Source organism: Bidens hawaiensis, unplaced genomic scaffold (genome assembly GCF_021521415.1).
Source record: "Bidens hawaiensis isolate Kalapana, Puna unplaced genomic scaffold, B.hawaiensis_p1.1 tig00019953_1, whole genome shotgun sequence".
Classification (NCBI taxonomy): Eukaryota; Viridiplantae; Streptophyta; class Magnoliopsida; order Asterales; family Asteraceae; genus Bidens; species Bidens hawaiensis.
This window is the reverse complement of record NW_027493034.1, coordinates 18,999-46,486: the sequence shown is the minus strand read 5'-3', so window position 1 is coordinate 46,486 and position 27,488 is coordinate 18,999. Positions and strand designations below refer to the sequence as shown.

At 33.0% G+C, this 27,488-nt stretch overlaps 2 protein-coding genes and 1 long non-coding RNA gene across 3 annotated transcripts; 2 read left to right on the top strand and 1 right to left on the bottom strand.

Annotated features, from left to right (window-relative positions):
* Positions 1–438: 438 nt before the first annotated feature.
* On the top strand, positions 439–3,272 carry LOC143559617 (uncharacterized). Its single transcript, XM_077048138.1, has 3 exons — positions 439–637; positions 2,140–2,288; positions 2,953–3,272. Exons 1-3 carry the CDS (start codon positions 452–454, stop codon positions 3,089–3,091), a joined length of 474 nt encoding a protein of 157 aa, XP_076904253.1. The 5' UTR covers positions 439–451; the 3' UTR covers positions 3,092–3,272.
* A 6,340-nt stretch (positions 3,273–9,612) lies between these two features.
* Positions 9,613–10,264, bottom strand: LOC143559637 (uncharacterized). The gene is made up of 2 exons (XM_077048150.1): positions 10,195–10,264; positions 9,613–10,115 (listed from the first exon to the last, which is right to left on the bottom strand). The coding sequence occupies exons 1-2, from the start codon at positions 10,262–10,264 to the stop codon at positions 9,613–9,615; spliced, it is 573 nt and encodes a 190-aa protein (XP_076904265.1).
* Positions 10,265–19,968: 9,704 nt separating this feature from the next.
* LOC143559632 (uncharacterized) lies at positions 19,969–21,678 on the top strand. Its single transcript, XR_013139973.1, has 3 exons — positions 19,969–20,021; positions 20,203–21,018; positions 21,150–21,678. It is a non-coding gene; the product is annotated as an uncharacterized LOC143559632 (long non-coding RNA).
* Positions 21,679–27,488: the final 5,810 nt, after the last annotated feature.

Here is a 27,488-nt window from a genome sequence, read left to right as displayed (position 1 = left end):
ACAGGTCCGTCTCCGAGAATTCGTTAACTTGTGGGGTTCGGGACAAGCATAAAAAGAGGTCTCTTAAATCACGTTTTTAATTATGTGATAAATAAGTTGACAATTGGGTTGCATCACCACCACACACCATAGCCAACCATCAAGAGATTGAGATGAAACATTCAAAAACTCCAATTTAAAAAAAAGAAGGTAACGTGTGACAAAAATATAAAGGATTTTATTTTCTTACATATGATAGATTCTTTCTTAAGATAAAATTCAGATGATCGAATAAGTTAGTTCCTACTTTATTTTTGTACATGATACAACTTATGAATCTAAGTAATTCGTTTCATTTCATATAATTATGCTTTTATCGTCTAAGTTTGCGTGCTAATAATTATTATCATTACCAGTCACCAATCATCATCTCCTCCACTCCACTTCACTTCACCTGACCAAACTCGCACTAATGGCTAACTTGTACGTCCAGGCGGTGCCGCCGACGGATCTCAACAGAAACACCGAGTGGTTTATGTATCCGGGCGTCTGGACCACCTACATACTCATCTTATTCTTCGCCTGGCTCGTTGTTCTCTCCGTCACCGGATGCTCTCCTGGCATGGCTTGGACCACCGTTAATCTGTGTCACGCTTTGGTATATATATATTTCAATTCCATGGGGTTTAATTATGTGATTACTGATTTGTGTATGTATTGAGGTGAATTTGATGTTAGGTTATGGTTATTTGATTTTAGGGTTTAGAGTGTGATTGATCTGTGGTTCTTAGGTATTTAGTATGCATGATTACTGGTAATGGTTCAAAACAAGTTGTTGCGGTGGTTGGATCGAGTATTGGTATAGTTGTCAAAGGCCTAAGGCCTGAGGTAAACAGGTGCATAGCATAAGCATGCCATTTTTGGGGTTTAACATGTTTTAGGCTTGTTTAGGGCTAGTTTAGGTTGGTTCCTGGCCATTTTTTGATGTTTCAGACTAGTTTACCCGAAATTTTTGCCGGAATTTTTAGGAATTGGATGGAATTTCATCGGAAGCTGGCCAGAATCTTGCCCAAGGTTGCCGGATCGCCTGGATGGCAGCGAGGGACTTTCTCTGTGCCTCTTCTCGCCTTTGGGCGCTCCCGAAGGGCTGTTGACAACATAGAGTATTGGTGCGTTTAAAGATCCGTGATTTATACTTGGGGTTTGAACTACGTGATAAGTTGTAGTCATGAGCTAATAGACATGAAACTGACTGGGCTTGAACTATTGATATAAGTTGTTTTGGAGATAATTATATTATATTTTGCATCTGTGCTTATATTAGATTGTTATATATTCCGGCTGTTTATGTAACAATTTAACATAATTAGTATTGATGCAAGTATTAATATTCATAACAAGTTGTGACCTTTGCTTGTATTAGAGCTGTCATGGTTTATACTTTTGAAGAATTGGGTGCTACTGTGGACGGTATCTGATTCTGGCGCATATAGACGAGAGACTGCATTCATGTTTATATGCTACATTTTGATAAAGTTGATGTTTCTTCTAATTTTGTATCTTTTCATGTTATTTGATTATCAAAAATGATTTTTTCTGAATTGCACGGGGGACTGATGTTTTGTTGAGACTTGGGGTCGCTTCACTTGCATTTTGAAGAAAGAAAAGGAACTTTATAGTGAATCTCAAAGTCTCTAAATGGATATAAGTGTTTTAATTCTTAAAAAACTTAGATGTATACAAACACATTTTTCAACTATTGGCTATCTATCTTCCAGTGTTGTAGAACTCGCTAGGCGCTAGTTGGGCGGTGGGCAGAGACTAGCAATTAGTTGGGATTAATGGGGATTAATCGGATTGGGATTTATATGTAGTTTTTCAAATATAAGTGTGTGTGTGTGTGTGTGTGTGTATCAAATTGTATATATTTATATTTTTCAATTCTGATCGGTTTTGACCAAATGGCGATTAATTGGCGACAAGTCGGCGGGTTACTGACTAGTGATTAATCGGCGCCTGGGCGCGATTTTTACAACCATGCTATCTTCTGATAAGAATGTTAACCAGTTTATCATGATTTGTCATCTATTGCTTCCGTATTTGTTCAGTTTTTTCTTAAAGTAGCTAACTCAAGTGTTGATCTTCTTTTTACATCATCAGATTACATATCACTTCTTTCACTGGAAAAAAGGAACACCTTTTGCTGATGATCAGGGTATCTACAACAGGTTGACCTGGTGGGAGCAAATTGATAGTGGCAAGCAGCTAACTCGCAATAGGAAGTTTCTTACTGTTGTTCCTGTAGTGCTGTAAGTTCTCTCAGTTTCCTTAGCCCCTGTAAACTGGATCTTAAAGTTTGTACTTTCCTTATTATCTTTTGATATCATTGCATTTTGAAGTTTATTAGAATGCATGCTGCTCTCTGTATAGTTATAAATTGTAACCTGTAAGTCTGTCTTGGAAAAGAAGTTATATAAATGAATCTGGAATAAACTTTTGGCAATCAAAGAAATGCACAAAATATCCTTGATGCAGGACCTCTCATTAAAAGATAGCAGATTTGGGTGTATATATATCTAGCAAAAAGAGGTGGGGGTAACAGGTCGGAATGGGTTCAGGTCGTGGTTCGTTTAAGAAATGGCCATTTTGGTTCAAGTCAGAAAGGTTTTGACGAAAAATGGAGAACATGTAAGAAAACATTACAAAACCCCAAAAGATACATGCACATGAGAAAAACCAAATCATTATTGTCTCAACAATCTAAATCTGTTTATAAGATGATTTAGGCCGTTGTATGCGTTTAAAAGTAGACTTTGGGCGACTTTAAACCTGTGTGTTTCGTTCCCTTTAGGCTATTTTTTAATTCTTGTTTGACATATTTAATATGTTTGAGATAATACATAGTTATGTAGGTATTTTTAGTCTATAGGATGACAATTCTAATGTTTTTAGTGAACTCATTTGTATGCGCAGGTACTTGATAGCATCCCACACAACCGACTATCAAAATCCGATGCTGTTCTTGAACACATTGGCGGTTTTTGTGCTAGTCATTGCCAAATTTCCCAACATGCATAAGGTCCGCATTTTTGGAATCAATGCCGAAGAGTGAAAAGTGTTTGGTTCAGTTCGGTTTGGTTAAGTTCCAACATGAATATATGTAAGTCGTTAATTTTGATTCCGAAAATATAAAAAAAGAAGGTATATTAACTTTTTGTTTGTCATTTCTTTTTTTCTCCCTTGTGTTTTATGGATGATCCAGAAAATATATATAAAAAAAAAATTTATAATTGGTGCCTAGTTTTCTAAATATGGGTTTTTGGGCGCATTTGAAGAATTTTTCTTAATGCAGGTATTTAAAATATAAGAAAATTGCTTGATTTCTCTACAGTTTACTAGTTAAAACAATCTATATATACTTTAAAATAACCACCAAATACTAAACTTTGAACCCACTGCCTCTGATGTATGTGTGAGTTTATCTGAATGAAGTTCAGATGGTGATCTTTAAGCTCAAAACATTCAATATTAATAATGGCCAACACAGCAGAGTTGAGTTCCCTTCAGTTTTCCAAGCAACTCCTGTATATATAATGTTAAAATGATATTTGATCAGAAGCTAAGGCTTAGAACAATATGATTGTAGTTTATTCTTGACTGATCAACTTATTAAACAGGAAATCAAATACACCATGCTAGGACCCCAGCTTACTCTACAGTCTCAACTGCACAGGCAAACCCACTCAACTTAGTAACCTCATCATAAAATAAATGTTCTAGTTAATTAATCTAGTTTTCAGAATTTATATGTTTTTCCTTAGATTAGGGGGTGTTTGGCTAACCTTTCGGAAATGGCTTATCTGCTTTTTGAAAAACAAAAGTCATTTGGAAAAGCTTCATTTGCTTTCGGAAAGCAAATAAGCAATTTCCAAAAGCTTAGCCGAACACCCTCTAGATGAAGTTCGCTTATCTTTAAACAAGGTCATACTTATCATCATACATATTTTGAATCTTCAGAAGATCTCAATATGGATGATCTGTAATTTGATGCAGAACATTTGTAGATAAAATAGCCTGAAATAGCCTAAAATAGCCATGCATTATTACCTATCAAAGGCATATCAGTAACTTTAACATGTGGGACAAGGCTTAATTGTTTCAAACAAAGAGAGTTGAAGTCCCGTCGTCGTAAAAAGATGTGTTATAACTTAGATTTTATCAATTTATCTGAACACACTTAATAATAATAATAATAATAATAATAATAATAATAATAATAATGATAATAATAATAAAATGATTCAAATATTAAAATCTATAAATTAACATCCACATATGTTCATACCAACATTCATACTTGTCTCTGAAAAACAAGCATTTTCAACTATCGAATGCATGATAACACTACGTTTTAACAACCTCTAAATGATGCCACAAGTCCAGACCCGAGCCAGTCCCTCCCGACTCCAATTCCAAGCCAATTTCAGAATTCAAGCATGGGTTTTGGTTAATTTCAACATCTTGGCTTTAACACGTTGATGATGGTGGTTGATGAAGGCTGAGTTTACAGAAGTGTTTTAGGGTTTTATGCTATGTTAGTTTAAATAATAAAGTTCATAAATTCGTTTATTTGGTACATTTACTTGAAGCTTGTATGTTGTTTGAATCGGTTAGGAAGAGATTGGGAGGATCGAAAATGAATAAACTAACCAAAATCGATATTTTGCTGATATGCACGTTGGTCTCGCTGCGCGACCAATTGAGGGTAATCCCGTTGCGCTATGCGGCGGATAGGATTCTATCAGGGTTCCAAAAATGTCACTTTTAGTCCCTGTACTTCTATAAATGTGTTTTTAGACATTTTAATCGGTTTTAAGGGTTTCTAAGAGTTGTTTGACGAGTTTGAAATTTATGAGAAAATAAACCAAGTTAAATACTAATAAACTAGGATAGAGCCCGTGTGTTACATGGGTGGTTAAAAAAATAAAACAAAATGGAATTTTGTGAATCTATAACAATTAAGAAAAAGAGAAGAAAAGACTAACATCAATTTATCCTAGTTAAGTTAGTAAGCCACAAAAACCTTAAAAGTAAGGTAGTGAGTTCGATTCCCACTAGCAACATATTTTTCATTTTATGATTCATAAAGGGGAAATTGTAAAAAAATGAAAACTTGTATATTGTCTTGTTTAATAGTATAGATAGATGCAAGTTTTTTTTTTTATTAATACGAAAAATCCGAATTGTTACATACTTATCATGTTTGGCTTTACTTTGAAGGCTCTTATTCTAATTTTTTTTTAAATCATATCGACATATATGATAAAATCCATGGGCGAACCTTTTAAAGGGTGAGAAGGGGCCCCAGCCCCCCCCCCCTGTATTTTTTAATTAATGGAAAAAAAATATATGATACTTCAAATGTTCAAGTTTCCGTCCCTTCGAATTAAGTATTCAGGTTCCGCCATTGTAGTCATCTACAACTTTGATCCAACTGCTTTTTGTGAGCTAGGCAAACTTTAGAATACGCAATCATTGTTTTGAAATTAAATCTTAATAAATAAGTAAGGTATCCATCATTACGCGTCTTAGTTTTGTGAGTCCAGCTCAGTCTTTCTCGTTTATTATATTTCACCCTTCATCAGTTTAGTGTATATAAATTTACATCTAACATAGTTAAAGAAAATTATTTTTAATTTAAGATGCGGGTGTGATTTATTCTAACTCATGCAATAAATCGGTTTCTAACAAAGTGCTATATATAAAGATAAGTAGAAACAAAATTTGCTTTAATCCCAAAAAAGATTTTAAAAAATCACTGCCCGGAAGAAAGTTGCTTGGCTGCCAAAAAAAAAAAAAAACACAGCCCAAATATTCTATTTTCATCTCAAAGGTTCTATTTTCATCCACGCGTTTCGTTACTCAAAATAAATTCAACAGCCAAAATGCAATTTCTTGTCATTGTTGTCCTTTTTTCGTTACTTCTTTTCTCCTTTTCTTCTTATATATCTTACAATATTTTGATTTTTATAGTGTTACATTCGGTATTTGGGATCCATTTATTAAACCATTCATGCAAATTTAATTTAATATTCAGGTAATAGCCAACAGCCCAGTTATTACTTTTATACAAAACCGATCTCTTACGTTTTAATCTAACAACTCAAGGTTTGTCAAACATTAATAGTGAATATGCTAGTGATAATAATGAAATCACAAATACATAAGCATATTTAAGGCAAATGAGATTAAGCAAAGAACATGTACATATACTCGTAATTAATACGTAAGTTCACCAATTGAAAAAAGTTCCATGAACCATTATTAATTAATAAAAAGGGGAATGCTAATGAAAGTAGATCACATGCATCTATCCATTATTATTATATATTTGTACACATTTCTATTTTGACTTTTATTATTTCAATTTTTCTAGCCCTTAAACATGAACCTGAACCTGAACCTGAACCTTGACCCCTACTAGGGATCAAAGACATCAACATCAAAATGTTTTAAATTATCATAGTCCTGTTATGTTCTTTGTAGTACCTCATGGTTGAAAACTTGTTCATTTTGAAGATATTTGATTTAACTATTCCAAACAATATGTATGCATGTATTTACGAGTTATTAAGGTGTATGTAATTTAAAGGCAACAAGGGTAACCAAAGGTTTATAAACATTATACACATTTTAGTACATACAAGAAAACTGAAAACCGGTAGCCACCCTATTGGGATTCTAGTTGTTCACTAGATGTAATATTCATCTATACAATTTATACACATTTTTATTTGACTTTTATAATTTTAAGTATTCCAGACCTTGAGCTTGAACCTGAACTGAACCTTGACCCCTATCAGGGATCAAAGATATTATGCACCATCATAGTCATATTCTTTCATTTATCGTACTTCTTGTTTGAAAAATTGCTCATTTTGAACATAATTGAAAATTTAATTGATAATTAACTATTCAAAGAATTTGCTATACATGTATTTGCGAATTACTAAGATGCATATCAACAATTTTTTTGGCAACACTGGTAATTAAAGATTTTTGTTTTATTATATAACATCCTTCAATTTTAAGAATTTTCATCAATCTTTACATATTCTTATGGTGAAAAAGTAGATTCTCTAATCCGTAATCACAAATGATAATCGAACAAATAATAGTCGAACCCAAACTGATCCTTTTGCAAAACTAAATCATGTGTATATTAAATGCTCAACATATAGCTCATATTAATAAAACGATTCAAATTTAAGCACAAAAGTTTTAACAAACAATTACACTACGTACAACAAAATAAAAACCGGTAGCTTTCCTAAACCCTGCAGCAGCTAGCTACCCATAATTAATTCGGATTCAAGTTGATCATCCACCTAAATCACGGAAAATTGGTCATCTGGCTCCAAACTCAACTCCTCTTGTTGATCAACCTGATCTAGATGTGCGTCAACTTCGTCATTACTAGCATTAAGAATGCAGAGAACTTCATGCACATGAATACTTTTAAGGGAGTGGTATAACCACCTAAAAAGTATCTTTAGCACTTTTAACAATAACTCATCCCAAGGAGACAAGCATAAAATCATTAAAATGGAATTCACAATCCAGTAGTGTGGTGTAGACATGAAGATTAAGCATATGAGAGATATTGCCACTGAAACCGACATATCTTTGGGTTGAAAGCAGAGTAGAGAACTTGTGGTTAGTTGTATGGTGACGGGAACTTTTACGGATACAAGGAAAAGGAATAGGGTGATGACGACACAAGCGTATAGAGGAAAAACGATACTCACAAGAGTTAAGAGAAGAAATCGTAGATCGATATTCACATCCATCTATCTTGAAATTAACTGGTCGTTAGTTGTAAGGTGACGGGAACTTTGATGGATATAATGGTGGAAGTGTACGTGCTGGGGTATTTATAGCATAACTAATTTGATGAACATTACATGGAAGGTGATCCATGGTTCAGTCCAAGGGTTCAAGGGTCATGGTTCATTACGCATAAAATCACAAGATATAAAAGCTGTTCCAAGTACCTTCTCTTTCACAATATTGTTTATTCAATTTGTAACATAAGAATTTTCCTAAGTCGTCGATTTTATATTTATGTTAAACACAAATATTGTATATTAATTAATAATAAATTCATAGAATAATTATCTGCGCAATTAAAATGATTCTTTGTACGTTAGAATATAAAGGAGATAAAATGAAAAGTGTGAGAAGGAGATAAAAAATACAATGTCGAGAAAAAAATACAATGATGAAAATAAACCAAAAACACAGTGATAAATAAAAAACACAATATATCACAAAATATAACACAATGCTGAGTAAAATATAACATAATGTTGAGTAATAACACAATATCGAGAGAAAAAAAAAGACGCAGTGTTAAGAAAAAAACATAATTAATAACGAAAATAAACAAAAAAATACAATAATAAATAAAAAGACACGACGATCTTTTTTTCTCAACATTGTGTATTTTTTTAGAACGAGAAAAAAGACGGAGGAAACATTATTATTTTTTTAAATACTTTATTCGGTTTTTTTTGTTTTATAATTTTAGTTATGATTTTTTGTATTAATTTTTTAATTATTTTTTAGAGGCTTTTATGATAAAAACTTCTTATTGTTCTCATTGTAAAATAACTTGACTCTCTTTCGTAATTTTGTTGCTAAAATTAAGAAATTGAGCAAACAGATTAATAATCTATGCCATTATTTATGTCGCTAAAATTAGATTAATTATCTATGCCATTATTTTTGTTGCTAAAATTATAAACAAATAAGTAAGGTAGAGATAAAGATGAAGAATTGAATTGAATGTGCGATTTTTATTAAAAAAAAACAAGTTTAAAGACAAATATGTTTTTAGTTAAATTTAATGCAAATAGAGACTTAGGCTCAATTTTTGTCCTACTAAACAATGAAATGATATTCTATCTTTAGGGTATTTATTACTGTTTATAAGTGTTTTTTTAATCATACAAAGCGTTTAAAGAATTTTGGTTATTGATTTCATTTAATACATGACTCTCATAACCGTGAGGTTGTATGTTATGGTGGGAGGCTGAAGCCCCTCCAAAGTGCCACGTCAGCGCCACGTAAGCACTGGGCGGCATCGAAGCCTCAGGGCATAATGCCCCTCTATGGTGAGGGGGCTTCGAAGCCCAACCTTTTTTATTTTATTTTTTTTATAAAACAAAAAAAACCGATACAAATAAAAATAAAAAAACATATAAATAAAAAAATCAATAAAAATAAAAATAAAAACCCTACAAATAAAAATATAACTAATACTCGTCGTCGTCGTCCTCGTCCTCGTTTGCATATTTGGCCAATATCTTTGCTCCTTTTTTCCATCACCGCCCGCGACACAGGATCTAGATGCGATAGATCTTTTGTGATGAGCTCGAGTTTCTTTTGTTTCGTTCGCTCCTTGTGGATCGCTTTGTATTCCGCAAGCATCGCCTTTCTTTCTTCGTGCACTTTCATGAAGCCCTCATGTCTTTGTTTTTTAATGTTGGCAATCTCGGCTAGCCTCCGCTCCAAGTTTTCAAGATGCGAACTCGTGTCGGAACTCTTAGAGGATGTGGTTCTGGACGAAGATCATCCACCTCTAGCCGCTGCCTTGGCTTTATCTCTTCCTAACGGCCGTGGCAACTCATCCGGTTCGTCAAAAATTAATTCCGGATCCAACTCGTTTAGATTAATTTGACAACGACCATCGGACATGGGCTGCGACGGCGATTGATCGGCCAAAGTAGACGTTGTCTTTGATCGTTTGGACGATCGCGGTGGTGATGATGTCGGGACCGTATGCCACTTTGGCGAGCTTATGCATTGTCTCCAAACATCTAACATGCTAAAATCTTTATTATAAAGGGCTTTGTATTGTTTTAAGCATGCCTCCAACACATCGGCATCGCCCATGCCGTTTTTTCTGTTGTTCTGCACACAGGTGTGAACGGCTGTGAAGTCGGTTATTTGTGTGCGTAATGACTTCCATTTGTTGTAGACGGAGTCATTCCCGCGATACTCTACTCGACCCATTAAAGCAAAGAATTTGGTGCGTATTTGTACCCAAAACTCCGGTGAATGTTTGCCGCCACCTTCGATACATATAAAAGCTTAATATTAGTAAGCAAAAAAATATAACATGGAAAACATATAAATATTTTTATAATATACCTTGAATCGAGTCTTCGGAAGAGTTGATCCACGCTAAGGCTAACGCCATTACCTCGTCCGCTTCCCACATTTGTCGTTCGCCCTTTTCGGTTGTTCGAACGTCACCCGGGTTCTTTTTTTTATGACTTCTTTTTGGATGCGGGACTTGCGTTTCGGGTACTTGCGTTTAGGGTAATTGGGTTTGTGGTACTTGCGAGGACGTATACGGCATTGGTGCCCGAAAGAACATATCGGGGGTAAACGGTGGCATGGGTGGAGGAATCGTCGGTCGTTGTTGGTTTGCATAGAATGGGTTGCTAAGGTCGACGTTATTTGCGAGCAAACTAGTCCACCACATACAACTCGGATCCCGCGGGTTTTGATTCGGGTTCGGGTTTGGGTTCGGTGTTGAGCTTGAGCCTGTATTCGAGTTCGGGTTCGAGTTAGGGTTCATGATTTGGTGTGAAGATGAATATTGTGAAGATGGTTAAATTTAGTGTGAAGATGAATGTTGTGAAGATGATTAAATTTGGTGTGAATATGAAAGTTGTTTGAGTAAAATTGAGAAAAATGTTTGAATTTATATAGAAATGTTAATTTTAATTTTTTTAAATGGCTATATATATTACCGTTGGTGGTGGGCCCCTCCGCGCCCCACCTATCGGTGCCCCTCGGCGGTGTTTGGAGCCCACCGCGCCCGTCTCCCCCTCCCTTCCGCGCCCATAGCGCATAGTCTGAACGAGAAACATCTATAAAAAAATTGATAACTTTTACGCACAAGTGTTGACTTTTTTTTCAAATTCTTGCACTTGTTAAAGTATTGATAACTTTTTTAGGGTTAGGTTATAATATGAAGTATAGTTTTTTAGGAAGGATAAGAAATAATTTTGGTAATTGATTTTGAACATGGAGGGTTGAGATTAGTTTAGGGGAAAATCAAGTGTGAACATAAGGGGAAGGGTATAAAAGAAATAACACATTTGTTTACTTTCTCTCTCCACATGCAAGGCACATGCCAAATTTCCCCATCCTTTTAAAACGTCCATAACTTTTTTTTACGACGTTTTTATTGAAAAACAAATTCACCATAATAACGGGTGTCTTTTTATCTTTAATATGAGTACGATATTGTAATATAAAAATTAAAAAAAAAAATTAGTGGGTTTTTTACAAATTGTGTTTTACCAAATTGTGTTATACAATAGTATTTTTCATTGTGTTTTTTTTATTATGTTTTTTCCATTGTGTTTTATATATTGTGTCATACAATTGTGTTTTTATCATTGTGTGTTTTTTTCATAGTGTATTTTTTCCATTGTGGCTTTTACATTGTGTTTTTTTGGACTTTTCCGGCGAGGTGGTGTCGATGGGTGACGGGTGTGGTCGATGTAGGAGATGAGTGAAGATGTAAGTGGGTTTTGAGATTAAATTAAGTGGGTTTTGATATAAAAATGTTAAGACAAAAATACCCTCATTCCTAGCCTTCTTAGGAAAATCAAACTTCGTATTTGAACCTCACCCACTTTTTTATACAACATTAATTAAAAAAAGCTATCCATAAAATTAAACATTTCATTCCCTTTAATTTAAGTATAATTTTTTACTACTTACAAAAAATCATTTTTTAATTAAAATACTAAGATGTATTGTGCGTATAACATGCGTAATTATGTTTATGCACAATTACAAAATAAGGCCGTTTAATTATCTTATAAGTTTCGTAGTTATGTATATGCGTAATTATAAACATAGGTTGCATAATTATGTATGCTTGCGTGATTATGTAATTTTTGTGCGTAATTTAGATTCTGTATTTGCAATTACGCCACAACGCCTTTTTTTTAAAGATATGGGTTGGAAAACATTATACGATCAGAAGCCTTTTGTACAATAACTTAACAATATATATGGTAAGGATGCTAAGAGAACTCTTTGTAAATTGAGAACTTTGAGAATCATTTTGAACCACTAAAAAAACCTTTAAAAACATTTTAAAAAAACAAAAATTTTAAAAAAGAAAAAAAAACAAATTCTTATATTTCATTCTGGTTTCATAAAAAAATCCGTACTATACATATGTCATACCCTCAAAATCCACTAACGGAGTTTTACCATCAGAGGGTGTGAACTAACAGGATCGGAATCATTAGTTATAATAAACCATAAAACAAAGTTTTAAAACCATGAAAACGTTTACGAGTAATTAAATGCGGAAGCGTAAAACCATAGAAACCAATGTTGCGTCACGCAGGACGACTTAAAACCCAATGATAACAGTTTAAAATAAGTTTGCATAATTAAAAGTGTTTCAAGCAATGCATGATCCTAAACCGCGCGCCCGCCTCGGCTACCTGAGAATAACATACTAAAAGTGTCAACACATGGTTGGTGAGTTCACGAGTTCAAATAAAATAAAGCGTTAGCGTTTGCGTTCAGCGTTTTGCGTTCAGCGTTTTGCGTTAAGCGTTTTGCGTTAAGCGTTACCAGATAGTTTTATGTCAATTATATATCTATAGGTAGCTAGCCTATAAAACAAGTATTACTAAGTGTTCGAAACCGAAGCTGACTGTTTATCATTTGCCTTGCCACCAGGTCTATCCCGACCATGGTATGTGTTTAGCCAAGATTACACCCACTCGACCTCCAGTCGAGTTTAGCGTTGGGTGGGGTTTGTCAAACCCAGTAGTACTACTCAACAATGACTCGCTATTATCCAATATTAAACGGTTCGATGTGAATGAATGACTTTAGTTAACGCGTTTGCCACTTAGTCTTTACAAGTGATATATAATTTATACTAACAAAATCTTAAATGCGTTTTTTCGGAGTATGTTATCTCCCCAAGTGAAAAGTGTTTGAAAACAGTTTAAAAGGGGTAAGTGAACTCATTGTTTGCGAAGTATACCCAAAATAATTCACCAAGATGCGCGTCACAGAAAAACTCTCTCTAGCGTTCTAAAACAACTAAGAGATTTTTCTAAGTGTCGGAATATTATCGAGTCTCTAGACCCGGCACATAATACCTATGCACACAACATGTTTCGTGTTTCGTTTGTGAATCGTGTGTGACTTTAACAAGTGTATTTGTGATACGTTACATGTGTGAGCAATTATTTACGTGTCATATATTCATAATGTACATCACTAGCAATTACTCCCCGTAAGGGCAATTTGGTCAACACATAACAATTAACTAGCAATTATTCCCCACGACGGCAATTTGGTCAAATCATGACAATCAATTAGCAATTATTCCCCGCAAGGGCATTTTGGTCAAAACACGACAATTAATTAGCAATCATTCCCCTCAAAGGCAATTTGGTCAAAACACGATAATAAATTAGCAATCACGTTGTTTCATGCAACTTTCACAAAATTCAGCAACTAGTTTCTTAACGACAGAATTTCTACTTGAAAAACTAGTCTATCCCACCGATCATAGCATCACAATTAATTTACCAAAAATTATCACAAAAGCATATATGTCCTAGGTTTCCAGAACATATTTTATTATATTTTTATTCCACATAGGTTTCTCACAATAATCAAATCATTACAGCAAACTCATAACAGTCAAATTCATGCGCAACAGAATGTTATTTGAAATTCCCATTAAACGAAAAATCCAATAAATGCAAGACCACTTGGGTTAGGTTCCTAACTCAACAAGTCAACTTTCAGAAGTGGAACCAACCCAATTGGTCTCGTAGTTCATGAGATATAACATTTACAAAACAACCTAACAGCAGGTCTAACAACTCAGCTTTGCACAACGTTTTTGTAAAATCATAAAAGTTAACTTTTACACGTCCAAATATTGCAAATTTATATTCTTTAGAAACTAGACTCAACCTAGTTTACTGTAGTATCAATTATCTCAATCAATTTTCACTTTTACACCCCGTTACAGTCAATCAAACATCAACAACACAATCTGTCCAGAAACTGTTTGCATCCAAACTCAACAATTTAACTATCTATGGACCACAAATCATTCATATAACATTCTAGACACCATAACTACTATCCATGCATATCAATTACACCATACATACATAGTTAGGGTTTTATTTGATCTCAAACTCAAAGACACAACAATTAACATGCAATAATATCAAAACTAGTTATCAAATCATCATCAATACACCATCAAATCAACAACAATCATATGAACACCATACATAGGAAAAATCGGATCTAGGGTTTGTAATTTATACCTTCAAAAGCACCAATACAAGCAATAGGAAGGTAGGAGATGGCTAGAAACGGATATAGGATGCTTCAGTTGTGAAAGACAAGATCAAAATCCAAGAGGTATGTGTGTGTGTGTGAACCGATTGTGAGGAGGGGGGGGGGGTTTGGCCGTCGGTTTTGGGAAGAGGAAGAGGGAGAGGGAGGAGAGGTTAGGGTTTTATAATATTAATAATAATAACATGTTACACTTTAGTCCCTAAGCTTCCAAATGTTACATCTCTAGCTTAATTAATTGGGTTCTTGTTTCTTGTTTAGCATTCCACATAACATAATCAAGTAACACATATGTCTAACACATAATTATCGCATAATTATTGTTTTGACGTTTTTTGTTTATTCACTAATCGTTCGCGTCAACTCGTTTGCGTTTCGGTGCAATTCCCGAAAGACTACACATGTAGTAAGTGTCAAACGTCATTTAAACCTTAGTTTAAATGTAATGAGGTGTGCGTTATAGATTCAGTGATCTAAAGTTTGAATTGACGGAGTTAAGTTAACGGAGTTAACCTGAAATTGACGATTGTCACAACATATACACATGTGTATAATTTCATTTAATCTCTAGTTACGTAATCTACACATATGTACATTATCATTTATCTTAAATTATACATATATGTATAAAAAACATGTGTGTACATATATGCACATATTATATATATATATATGTATGTATAATTTAGCTAAACTGAGAATTTTTTTATGAAACTGGGATGATAAATAAGAATTTTTTTTTTACTTTTTTTTAATTTTTTGTCTTTTTTTTTTGTTTTATTATTTTTTTTATTTTTGGTTTTTTGTGGTACAAAATGGTTCTCAATTCCCAAAAAGTTTCACATGATCCTGATCACACACACACACACACGTATATATATAGGGTAAGGTTAAAATGAAAACCCACTTGAGTTGTAAAACCCGCGAAAACCATATGTAATATCGTTTTTTTTGTTACATGTAATATAACAAAAAACATCGAAACATCAAAAAAAAATGTTTTGCTATTTTTTAACATTTTTTTACTAATTTTTATATATGTTTTCAGGAGAGAGAAAAAGTTATATCTATATTTACATTTTTTATTCGCTTTAATTGTGGACCACAAGATTTAAACATTAATTAAAAACATGTAGTTAAAAATGGGTTTCTAAAGTTTTTCACAACTCAAGTGGGTTTTCATTTTATACTTAGCCTATATATAGATAAAGGATAGAATACAATAATCCTTTATTGTACATTACGTACGCGACATATCCAACAGTTAGATTTTCAAAACCCAAAATTACAATTACAGTCATCTACTCGTCCCTCTCCCTCAATCTGTCTCCACCACCAGTCGCCGACATCAGCACACCTCCTTCACCTTTGCTCGTCGGTGCCATCAACACTCTTCGTCACCATCATCGCTGTCGACAACGAACTCATCGGAAAAACGCAAAACTCGTCATAGGGTTTGTTTTAGTTGAATTGAAATTGAAATTGAAGCCAATTGATCGGTTAATCTTTGCAATTGATTCAATTAATCATCAATTTGAAGCTTCAATCGATCAATTTTGAGTTCTGGATGACGGGTTTTTGGCATTTTAACGTTTAAATGTAAAAACATTTTAGCTGAACATTTAAAGGTTTAAGGAGTTAAAGCGTATTAGTTAAACGTATTAGTTGAACGTTTAAGTTTTTGCCTGAATTTTTAAAGGATTTGAACGTATTACCTGAACGTATTAACTGAACGTTTTAGATTTTGGCTTGAACGTTTTAAGGTTGAACGTATTAGTTGAACGTTTTAGCCAATACGTTCTTGCGTACGTAATGTACGTTAAGCGATTATTGTACGTTAACCTTCCCCGTATATATATATATATATAGGATTAGAATCGTGTGAGAACCATTTAAAAATTGAGAACTTTAAGAACCATTTTGGAGCATAAAAACCCATTCAAAAAAATAATAAAAAACAATTCATAAAGCCAAAAAAAATGCAAAAATAAAAGAAGTAAAAAAACCAAAGTATTTATCCATCATCCGGGTTTCATAAAAATTTTTTCGGTTTAACTAAATTATACATATATATATATATATTTATATAATAATTATTTTTCAATTTTATACATGCATTTCTTTATACACATATGTACAATTAGATAAATAATAATGTATATACGTGTATATTATATAACTAAAGATTAAATGATAATATACATATATATACAATTAAGGTTTTTTTAATGAAACCGGAATGATAGATAAACATTTTATTTTTTTTTACTTTTTCAATTTTTTTGTTATTTACTTTTGAATGATTTTTTTAAATAAGATTTTTAAATGGTTTAAAATGGTTCTTAAAATTTTCAATTTTAAAAAGTTCTTTTAGAAATTAGGATCATTATCCTATAAATATATTGAATGATAAATTTTTTTCATCTTAAGTCTACTAAAGGTTTCACTTGTAAGAATTTGAATAAGCTATTATATTTATGGAGAGACAAACACTATATTACTATATCAATAACTCATGATTTTAGATTTCCAGGGCATGCCAAATTCTTCCATCCCAACAATATTTATAAACATCACTTCAATTAATAAAAGCTGAATATGTAATGGTTTTCAAAATATACTTTTTCAAACACCACTGTCCCCACCCAAGATAAAAGCCAAAAAGTTTGTAATGTATTAATTAGTGGATGCCTTGAAGGTTTGAAGGAAGCTTCAAATTTATAGGTCCAAGGTTCAAGTTCAGGTTCAAGGCTCTCATGTGGGGAATGGGATTTTCTCACGCAACATTACCCTTATTATTATTATTATTATTATTATTATTATTAAATTTACGACTTTTAATTTTGTTTAACTTAACATTATATTTTTCTCCCGTAGAATTTAGTAATTTTTCTTAGATTACTTGAGAAAAAAAAAAAGAAAATCCTTTTTAGGGATCATGCCCCCATAATAAATAGGTTTAACCCGTAGGTCTCAAAAGCATTTAGAAGTTACACCTTACTTGATACATGGGTTGTTTCTAATTACTAGTGTTTGTGTGTCGATATGACATATATACCTAACCTATGACCCATTGTGATTCTCCACGTAACACTACTCAAGTGCAAACTTTCAAGGATGTTAAATCCCGAAATTTTCTACATGAACCTTAAGCTTAAGAGAATAAAACGGTCATAGACAATGGCTAAGAGAAATAAAAATAAAAATAAAAAAGTTTCGGGCATACGGTTTGGGTAATCATGTATGTTGTTTTGGGCAATCGAGTCGGGCATAACCTAATCTTATAGCCGTACCCAAACTTGCCAAATTTCTATCAATCTAATACCCATATCATTTTTTTGGAACGGTAATGTACCCGTCTCATTAATCCTCCCTAATGTTACCGGCAATCCTGTCACAACCGGGCCATTTTCTCACCCTATCCAAATTTCAATCCGATTTTATATTTGTTGTTTTGACTATAAGATATTATTGGCAGAAGAAAAACATAGAGAAATGGGATCAAGATTGGTCTCAACGTAAAAGAATTTTAATATAAATAGAGAAATGGGATCAAGAATATTGGTCTCAACATAAAAGAATTTTACAATATATAAATCTAAAAATAGTCATTGTTCATTTCGTAGATATTTCGGTTTTGAATCCATATGTATATAGGATGGTAGGGACACTAAAAGGAAGGGTTCAAGGGTTATGACGTTGCTATCAGATATTTTTGTTTTATTTCGAAGTGTATATAAATAAAGTGCAATCAATATCCATGTTATAAAAAATTATCAACAATGATTGTTACAATCTATAACACGAAATCATAGGTATGAGTTTGGTATAAATGGGTTCATGCTAGTTTCGGATCAAGCCCGTAAACTTGTTTAGTTAAATGTGGCTTGCTTGGGTTAATCTAATGGGGTCGCGGGTTAATCCGTTTAACTCATTTATTTTTTATTTTAAAAAAATGTGTTTTACGTAACACATTAAATTGGTTGATATCTTTTGCCTAGTCTAAACAAAAAGCAAATTGACAAAAAGATTTTATAATTTAACTGTTGCTTGTCATTTTTTTAAAATATAAATTTGTATCTTTTGTTGTAAAAATGTAATGTTTAAGTATTAACACATGAAAAAAAAATATATATAATATAACATGGTCGGCTCAAGTGTCTGACATGATTTTCATATTTTGGTTTGTATCAAATTTTTAGGTTAGACCCGTCATCCCACAAACACGACCCGCCAGCCACACACAAGTTTTTGGGTTGGCCAAACCCGTATAATATATGAATTTCTTCTATCTAACCTAGTGATGGATATTTGAATGCCATGTGGTGAAATATTGAGTGATTTATTAGAGAGTATAGAATGTAGATTATAAGTTATAGATTATGTTCATGGTCAGAAACTCTTGGACTACATTTTTAATGTTTGTGTAATCTGTAATAACAAAACGAAAATTTCACATAAAAATGATATATTTTGTATTAAAATGTTGGGTTGTTTAAAAGACAATGTTTCAAACCTTCTTTATTTTTAGAGGTGAGTTTATATGAGATATATAAATTCTCTTTAGAATTGTATACAACCATAAGGGGTTATTTAATGATTAGTAGGAAAAAGAGAAGGATATGAAAAAAGAAAGAATTTGTAAAGTGTAAGCTAACAAATACTAGTAGAGGGATGTTTCTGCAATCAGGGAGTGGTAGCTAGCGTATATTATATTAAATTATATAAAACACAAGACAATTAAGACTTGTGTTGATTCGTTGTTCAATGTGTGAGAGTCGTCAACTAAATTGAGATATGAGTATAGACGTCTACAAATTTTGTGAACCATGGATTTTTTGGAGTCAAAATGAAGGATCTGAAAATAATTCATCTTCCTTGATTTCTGCCGCAGGTGAGTCTGTTATGTTTTTCTTTTTATTAATTTTCTAATAATATATTAACTAGCTAACTAACCACGTACTACTATAAATTGCACAGTGGATGTTGGCACTCCGGAGATTCACGACAAGATTAAATCTGTACTTTCTGATATTGTAACTGACACCGGGCACCTGTAACAATCGGTGACAAACAACTACTTTCAACTTCTGGCCAACCGTTTGCCGTCTGGAGTTATCTGTCCAACGAGACGGCCAAGTATAGGCTATATACCGCCAAGTATAAATATAATATCGACATGAATTATTATTATAGTGAGCCAGCTGACATTGAAGAAGAGGATCACATGATCAGAAGCGGTGGACCTGCCACCGCATTTCTCACTCGCTTGCCATATTTGAGTCAGCTCCAATGGATTCAGGCGGAGCCTTTACCTTTTGGCTGGAGATTGAACTTTTCTGTTATGCGTCCCTAATTCTCAAAGCTTGTGTATATGCATTGGTGTTCTCATCGTGAGGCTTACCTGCTGGTGGGTTTGGTTCTACAAACGATTAGGGCACTAAATGTATGTGTTTGGAGATTTCGCCTTTTAAACCTAAGCACCATCCATATGATCATTGCTAAACACATTTTAGTTTTAATTTAGTTTCCTACTTCAATTCTCTTTATAGGAAGCTGGTCTGGATGTGATTCCTGTACAAGATCTTATACCGTACAAGGTAAGGCTTCCAAAATAATAATTATTATAAATAGGTTATCTGCAATATCATCATATGTGCTTCAAGTAAATTGCTACCAACAATAACTTGAATCTTCCAAAAAAGAATGGGTTTTATAATCTCTGAAAGCGATGATCTTTTTTTATTCTTTGTCTTACTGTCTGAAATCTCATGCTTATAGACTATAAATGGTCCCAAACTTGCCAAGGACCAGATCAAAGAGGCATTGACGGTCGTTTGCGAATCACATAACTTAGCTCTAGCTCAAGTTTGGGTTGCTTATGTGGATAAAATTCGCATGCCCTCGTCATCTTCTTTGGGGGGCACTCAAACGGACAGATTGTTAGCGATTAAATTGACCGGTTATCATTATATTGTATTGGAAGATAATTACAATGATTTTTATCCATACTTTGGAATATGTGATGTAGTTCCTTGTGGAATATGTCCGGGTGCATTTGATGGGGTTAAACTTCCACTGGAGACACTGCAAGATTATGGATCACGCTATATATCGAATCTTCGTTCTGGTATGTTCGTAAATTTAGAAGAAGAATTTTCACAAAGTAGTGCTTTTGCAATATGCTTAAGGAGTTATGACACCGATGATTTTAATTATGCGTAGAATTCATATGGACCAAACAATTAAACTATGTTAACCTTTTGGAGGCCATAATCTTAACATTAAAAAGGTGTTTGCCAAGATTCAAGTTTGCTTCTGGTGCAGAACTAGGTGATGAATTAGATGTTATTGTAGTTGAGAGCGCTACAAACAGAGAAGTCAATGAAACTGGTGAAACTAAAAAGTTCAAGATTTTTCAAAGAAAAATATCAATGCGAATGCCGAAAGTACATGAAGAAGGAAAGAAATCAATGGTTGTGGACTCCATAGCACCTTCCAAGGCGACGTGCAAGACAACTCCAAAATTATTATCTCAAGAAGCCATTGAGAACCAATTTGGAAAAACCATGAAAGAAGCTGCAAAAAACCTTAAAGGTAGGTAACTGGTCATAATCTCTATATTAAAACTGCAAATTATTTATCAGTTTTAATACCAAATGTTTCCTTTACTACACTTTCATCTATTGAACAATTGAGAAATCTTCTTTCTTGATATTGTGATATAGTCTCTTTATCCACGTTGAAACGCAAATTCAAAAAACTCGGCATCCCGGAGTGGTCAGGACCTGTGAAGAGAAAGGCCAGTGATTCATCCATTTCAAATCGACACAAATGAAGAAGACAATGGAGCAATTCAGGAGCCATCAACCATCAATATAGACAAGAATACCCTGACTATAAAAGCAGAGCTTTCAGATGACATGATCAAATTCCATCTCCCTATCTCACAAGCAACGTTTGCAACCATTGAGAAAGAAATTGGTATGAAGTTGAAGTTGAAGTTGAGTGTAGGGACTTATAAGCTCAAATACCTTGATGAAGATGGAGATTGGATACTATTAGCATCTAATGAATAGATGCGTGATTGTATCAAAAGTTCAAGAAAAGCACATCGAAGTGTAGTTAAAATACGCGTGCTACCATCTCAGCAACCAATATCAGGTCCTGGTGGTTTTTTGGGTTTGTAGTCTATTTGATGATAGTGCTTGCTTTCTTTGTTGCTTTGCAACTGTCATGACTTTTTCTTTATTTCAGTCAAAAACGCTTGTAGTTGTATGTTTAGCAATTTTCATGACTGGATCGCTATAAATTTGTATGTTTAGCAATTTTCCATGACAAATATATAATATGGTCTACTACTCATAAAACATGCAAATTAGGTAGAAATAAATGAAAAATACGGATCACATTCCCAACAACATCACCTACACAAACGTAACGACATCAATAAATTTAAACAACTGAATCATGAAACCAAACCATAAATTTTTTAATGTTAGTCACTCATGTTTGAAAGTGTATCCTATTATGGTAACTGATAGTTAACACTTGTAATAATTAAATATTTGACAAACAATAGGTAAAAGATCCTCCCAGGAATTTGGTCATGTTGGTCTGACCCCAAAATTAAAAAAGAGTTAAGTGTAACTAAACAAATAGAAGAGCAATGTTTCTGGAATATTTATCACAGAGTAGCGCAAATTACACCAAAGAATATTGGCCACTCCCATGAAATATGCATTAGGACTTCAAAATTTTCATCTTTCCAGATAAATTACTTTAAGGAATTGATTTGCAACTGAACCAATTTATCAGCGGAAGTTTTGTCAGTAGATTTCTCACTTAAGCAGTAAGTGAGAACACAAATTACCCTAGTTTGGGAAGATGGGGCATGAGTGGTACGGAGATGGAAAGAACGACTTGGTACGATTATGAATAGTTTAAAGTTGTTCATTATGCAATACCGTTAAAAAAACATAATCAAAGTATATAGATTATTGTCCTTCCCAAAATAACCATTCATTTACCCTTAAGAGGGACCTCTAGGATCAGATATTGGTTGTGTGGTTGGTAGCACACGCAATCGAACCACAATTTAATCTAATTTTCTTGAGCTTTTGATGCAATCACTCATTCCTTCATCAGATGTTAATGATATCCAATCTCCATCATCATCAAGGTACTTGAGCTTGTAAGTCCCTACATTCAACTTCAGGTTCATACCAATTTCCTTCTCCACAATTAAAAAGGTCGCTTGCAAGATAGGGAGTTGAAACTTAATTATATCATCACCATACTCTACTTTTATGGTCATGATACTTTTGTTCATGTTGACAATTGATGGGTTGGGAATGGCTCCACTATCTTCTTCTGTGTCAAGTGTTATAATGTTTGAATCTTTTGTCTTTCTCTTCACTGAATTTGGCCCTGGCCATTCTGAGATGCCAAAACATTGCACTTGCGTTTCAGTGTAGATAACGAAACTACAACACAACATCAAGAAGATGATTTCTTAGAAATTTAATAGCTGAAAGTAAAGAAAAAAAAGATTGTAAACATATACATCCGAAGGAAGGACTCGATTTCATCTCCATTATAATTTTGTAAAACAATTAGTGACTTTTATAATAGAAGTTATCAATACCGTTAAGGTTTTTTGCAGCTTCTTTCATGGTTTTTCCAAATTGTTTCTCAATGACTTCTCAAGGTAATGGGATTCTAGCTGTCTTGTATTTTCCCTCTAAAGGTGCTATGTAGTCCACGGTCATTGGTTTCTTTCCTTCTTCGAATGCTTTCGGCATTGGTGTTGATCTTTTTCCTTGAAAAATCTTGATATTTTCATAATTATTGTCTTCATCATCATCACTGTCTCTAGAACTCACAACAATAACATCTAATTCATCACCTAGTTCCACATCATAAGCAAACTTGAAACTTGGCAAACATCTTTTTAATATTAGGAGTGGGGCCTCCAACAAGGCAGCATAGTTTGAATGTTTTCGCCATATGAATTCAAATGCATAATCGAAATCACCGGTGTCATTACTCCTCAGGCATATTGCAAGAGCACTAATTTCATCATCTTCTGGTCTCAAATCCAATAACATATCATGAGACATCAGATAACCAGGAGAAAACTTAGAAATATAGCGTGATTTATAATCTTGAAGTGTCTGCAGGGCAAGTTCCCCGGTTTCCAGAGGATATATATCACACAAACTGTAGTATTCCCCAAGATTCCAGAAAGACAGTCCTGGATGTACAATATTAAGATAACCAGTCAATTTGAGCGCTAATATTCGTTTTGTTTGAGGGCTCCCCAAAGAAGATGAAAAAGGCACGCTATTTTTATCCTCATAAGCAATCCAATCTTGAGCCAGAGTTAAGTTATGCGATCCACAAACGATCTCTAATGCCTTTGCAATCTCATCCCTAGCAGGTTTGAGACCATTTATAGTCTGTTTTACAATTGCAAAGTATTGACAAGCATCAAAATCCAAACAATATGACAAGGAACTGAAAAGGATCAGTAGTTCTAAGCTCGGGGTATCTTTAACATCTGATGAAGAAATGAGTTATTGAATCAGCATTCAGCAGTTCAAAAAAATAGATCGAATTGTAGTTCGATTGCGTGTGTTACCATCTCCACAACCATTATTCGGTCCTAGTGATTCCTTTGGAGTCTTTTCTACGTAATGAATGTCCTAGTTTTCTTTATTTCTATGCATCTGTCATTTTTGTCTATGTGGTTCCTCGGTTTTGTCATACACGTTGAAAAAGCTTATTTATTTTCGTCTAATCCGCTAATTTCATCCAAAATATCTGTTAACTTTTTATTAAAAGACCAAAATACCCTTGTCTTTAAAAAACACTAAAACCTTTATAAATAAACTATAAATTTCATCCAAAATATCTCCCCCCCTCTCTCCTTGTCTCTCTCCCTCCCTCGGGTTGTAGATATTGTTATCCGATGACAAGGGATCGAGTAAGTGTATTAGTTCGAAATCGACACAAAACCATCATTTGAAAAGCGGAGATTGGTAGTGGTGGTTGTGATCTACGTAGGGGGAGAGAGAGAGAGAGAGAGAGAGAGAGAGAGGGTAGCGCTGGGTTTGGGTTGAATATACCCTTTATTTAGGGTAAAAAAAAGTACTGATTGAGATTACTTAATTGAAACTTAATACTCATTAAATTATGTGTTATGAAAGGAGGTTAGTTAATATAAAGTGCCCCCCCCCCCCTCCCGGCTAATCTTATTTAGGGCCAGGGGTTGTTTTTTGTGCAATAATGTAAATAATCCGTTTTCGCCCGAAAATTTGTATACATAATGTAAATTTACCCGTTTTTGAACGAAAATTTGAGCCCTCCACGGGGCCTTCTCTTGCTCAACGCCAGTGCAATGGCCTAGGTTTGTTGTGGCACCCGATGGTCTTGGGTTTGTGATGGTGTGTTTGGCGCCCACAAACTAAAAGCGAGATGAAAATCCAAATAAAAGATAGTAACTCTTAAATGAGCTCCATATTCCATAATTTGAAATATTGAAAATAACAAAAATTGTAATTTGGTCGTTCGTGAACATACTACCCTTCTAATTCTATATTGAAGCTGGGTCGCAAGTTGCACCCCCTGTAGCTGGATAAATATCACGTATTAGAAATTTAAAAAAGCCCAAGTAGCCCAGTAGGTCATGGTCATGCCAACAGCGACCCATATACGAAAAATATAGAATGCACCAAATGTGGAAAAGGAAATGAATTTTGAGGGCATGAATATGGATGCCATCATTGACTTTTAGTTATTGCGCTAAACGTCATTAACAGTAAACTAATGAAGCACCAATCACAATTATTAGTAGTGAGTAACAATATTAATAATTATAGTCGACATACTTTTTTACATGGCTTTTTATATCCTTAATCTTTATGTCCATATCTGGTGTCTTTTATATTGATTACATGGCTTTATTAAATAAAAAAATATACTGAAAACAACTCTACTTTTTTTTTTGTGAAAGGCTGAAAGCAACTCAACTAATAATAAATTTTCATATTTCGTTGTTTAATAATTTAAATGAAAATGCAATAAATTAATGGTTGAATATGTTTCAGTTTAGAAAATAAAACAACGCTAACATGGCACATGCCATATTGTCATTTATTCTCAATGATATTATTTGAATTAAGCTTTATTGAACTTGACAGATAAACAATTATTATTATTTATAAGAAACAAGCATAAACATTTCATGTATAAACGGTCATTCTATCAAATGAATTATGGTTGTGAATTTCTTATTCGGCTTCATGGGTTAAGCTTTATTTTTAACGAGTTCGGGTGAGTTTCGATTGAACTCACAAATCCGTATAGCTAAATGTGTTGTGTTTATGTCAATCTAAGTACCTAATGAGTTTACTATTTGACATTTTAATCTGTTTATTCTTTTATTTTCTTAAAATGTGTTTTATGCCATGTTTGAACTTTAGACTAACCGACTGTTTGATGTCAAAATTTGAAATACAAAAGATAAACGAGCATCAAGTTTTATGTTGAACATAACTTTTTCATAAGCATTTATAATGGTTGTAAATTTGTAGGGTTAAAAGATTTATATAAACTAAAATAAAGTAGATTATTGGTTAACAAGTCACGTTCATATATCATCAGAAACATCTATCTTGTTTTTGGTTCTCTTGTCACACGTGACTTTTGGTTTCTTTTGTCCAATTAAATTCATTTGAGATCACACCCATTAATTCACAAACATGACTTGGTTAGCCCAACATCATACAACCATTTGTAGTTTTAATGGAGATTACGGTAAATAGCAATACTATATCCTAAAAGTTATTTTCCACTTTATGTACGCCTTGTATTGGTTAAGAATTGTAAAATAATCGTGAGCACTAACTTTCATTGTTTTCTTTTGTGCGAAAACATTACACAAAGTCACAAATAGAGTATGAGAAAACATGAGTTACGAATTTTCAATTTTAATTTGCTTAATAGATAAATTAATGAATCAATTTGCATCATGTTTATTTTAAGTTGAGCAAATTTTTTTTATTTTTTATTTTTTTAAAGTTCACTTAAAATGAAGCATTTCAAACGGTAGACTTAATTAAATAAAAATATTATTTTAGTTATAATTTATAATCAACTTTTATCAAAAAATACAGTGTAGGTGTTTATGGATCTATTATGTTAGCTACGGTTTACTTTTATATTTATAAACACTAGGTTAGAGCTTGTATTTCATACGGGTGGAAGATATAATAAAAATAGAAAAAATATTATATGTAAAACGCAAATTTTGTTATTTCATATAATAATTATTATTTTGACTTTTTTTAATCAGTTTTATATTTATGCACTATTAATTTTAAGTTATAAATCAAATCTTGGTGTTTCATTTAATTTAAAAATAAAATATTTATTCCTATGTTATTATGTTAAATATTGTGTGTATAAAATGATATTTATAATAAAATGTTGTCACGGATTTAAAAACTAAATTTATAAATACTAAAAGTTGGTTATGAAATAAATAAATAACATTAATAAATTATTTTTAAAATAAAAAATATAGTGAAAGGTTTTAAATAGTTGGGTTTGAGATATATGAGAAGATAATGTGATTAGATAAACAATGTAGGACGATATATAAGACAGGTATTCGTTGGTATTACACAAAATATATATATATATATATATATATATATATATATATATATATATATATATGAGTTAAAGATTTAAAGGGAATCGAAATTCAAAATTAGACAAGGTTGGAAATGTATTTTAATCGTGTAATTCTCTATAATCTCTTTAATGTGAAAAGGTTTTAGCTCTTTCTACGCTACTTTGAATTCGATAACCAAAACACATTTCATATTGCATAAGCAGTCCTTAACAGAAACATGACTTTTGCTTAGTCAGCAACAACATAAGAACTTGTTGTAGCATCCAATTTAACGTATAATAAAATAAGGTGGTAACAATATAATAGAATATACATAAGGCCATATAAATCTTGAACTGATTTTAACATACATTTTTTGACCATG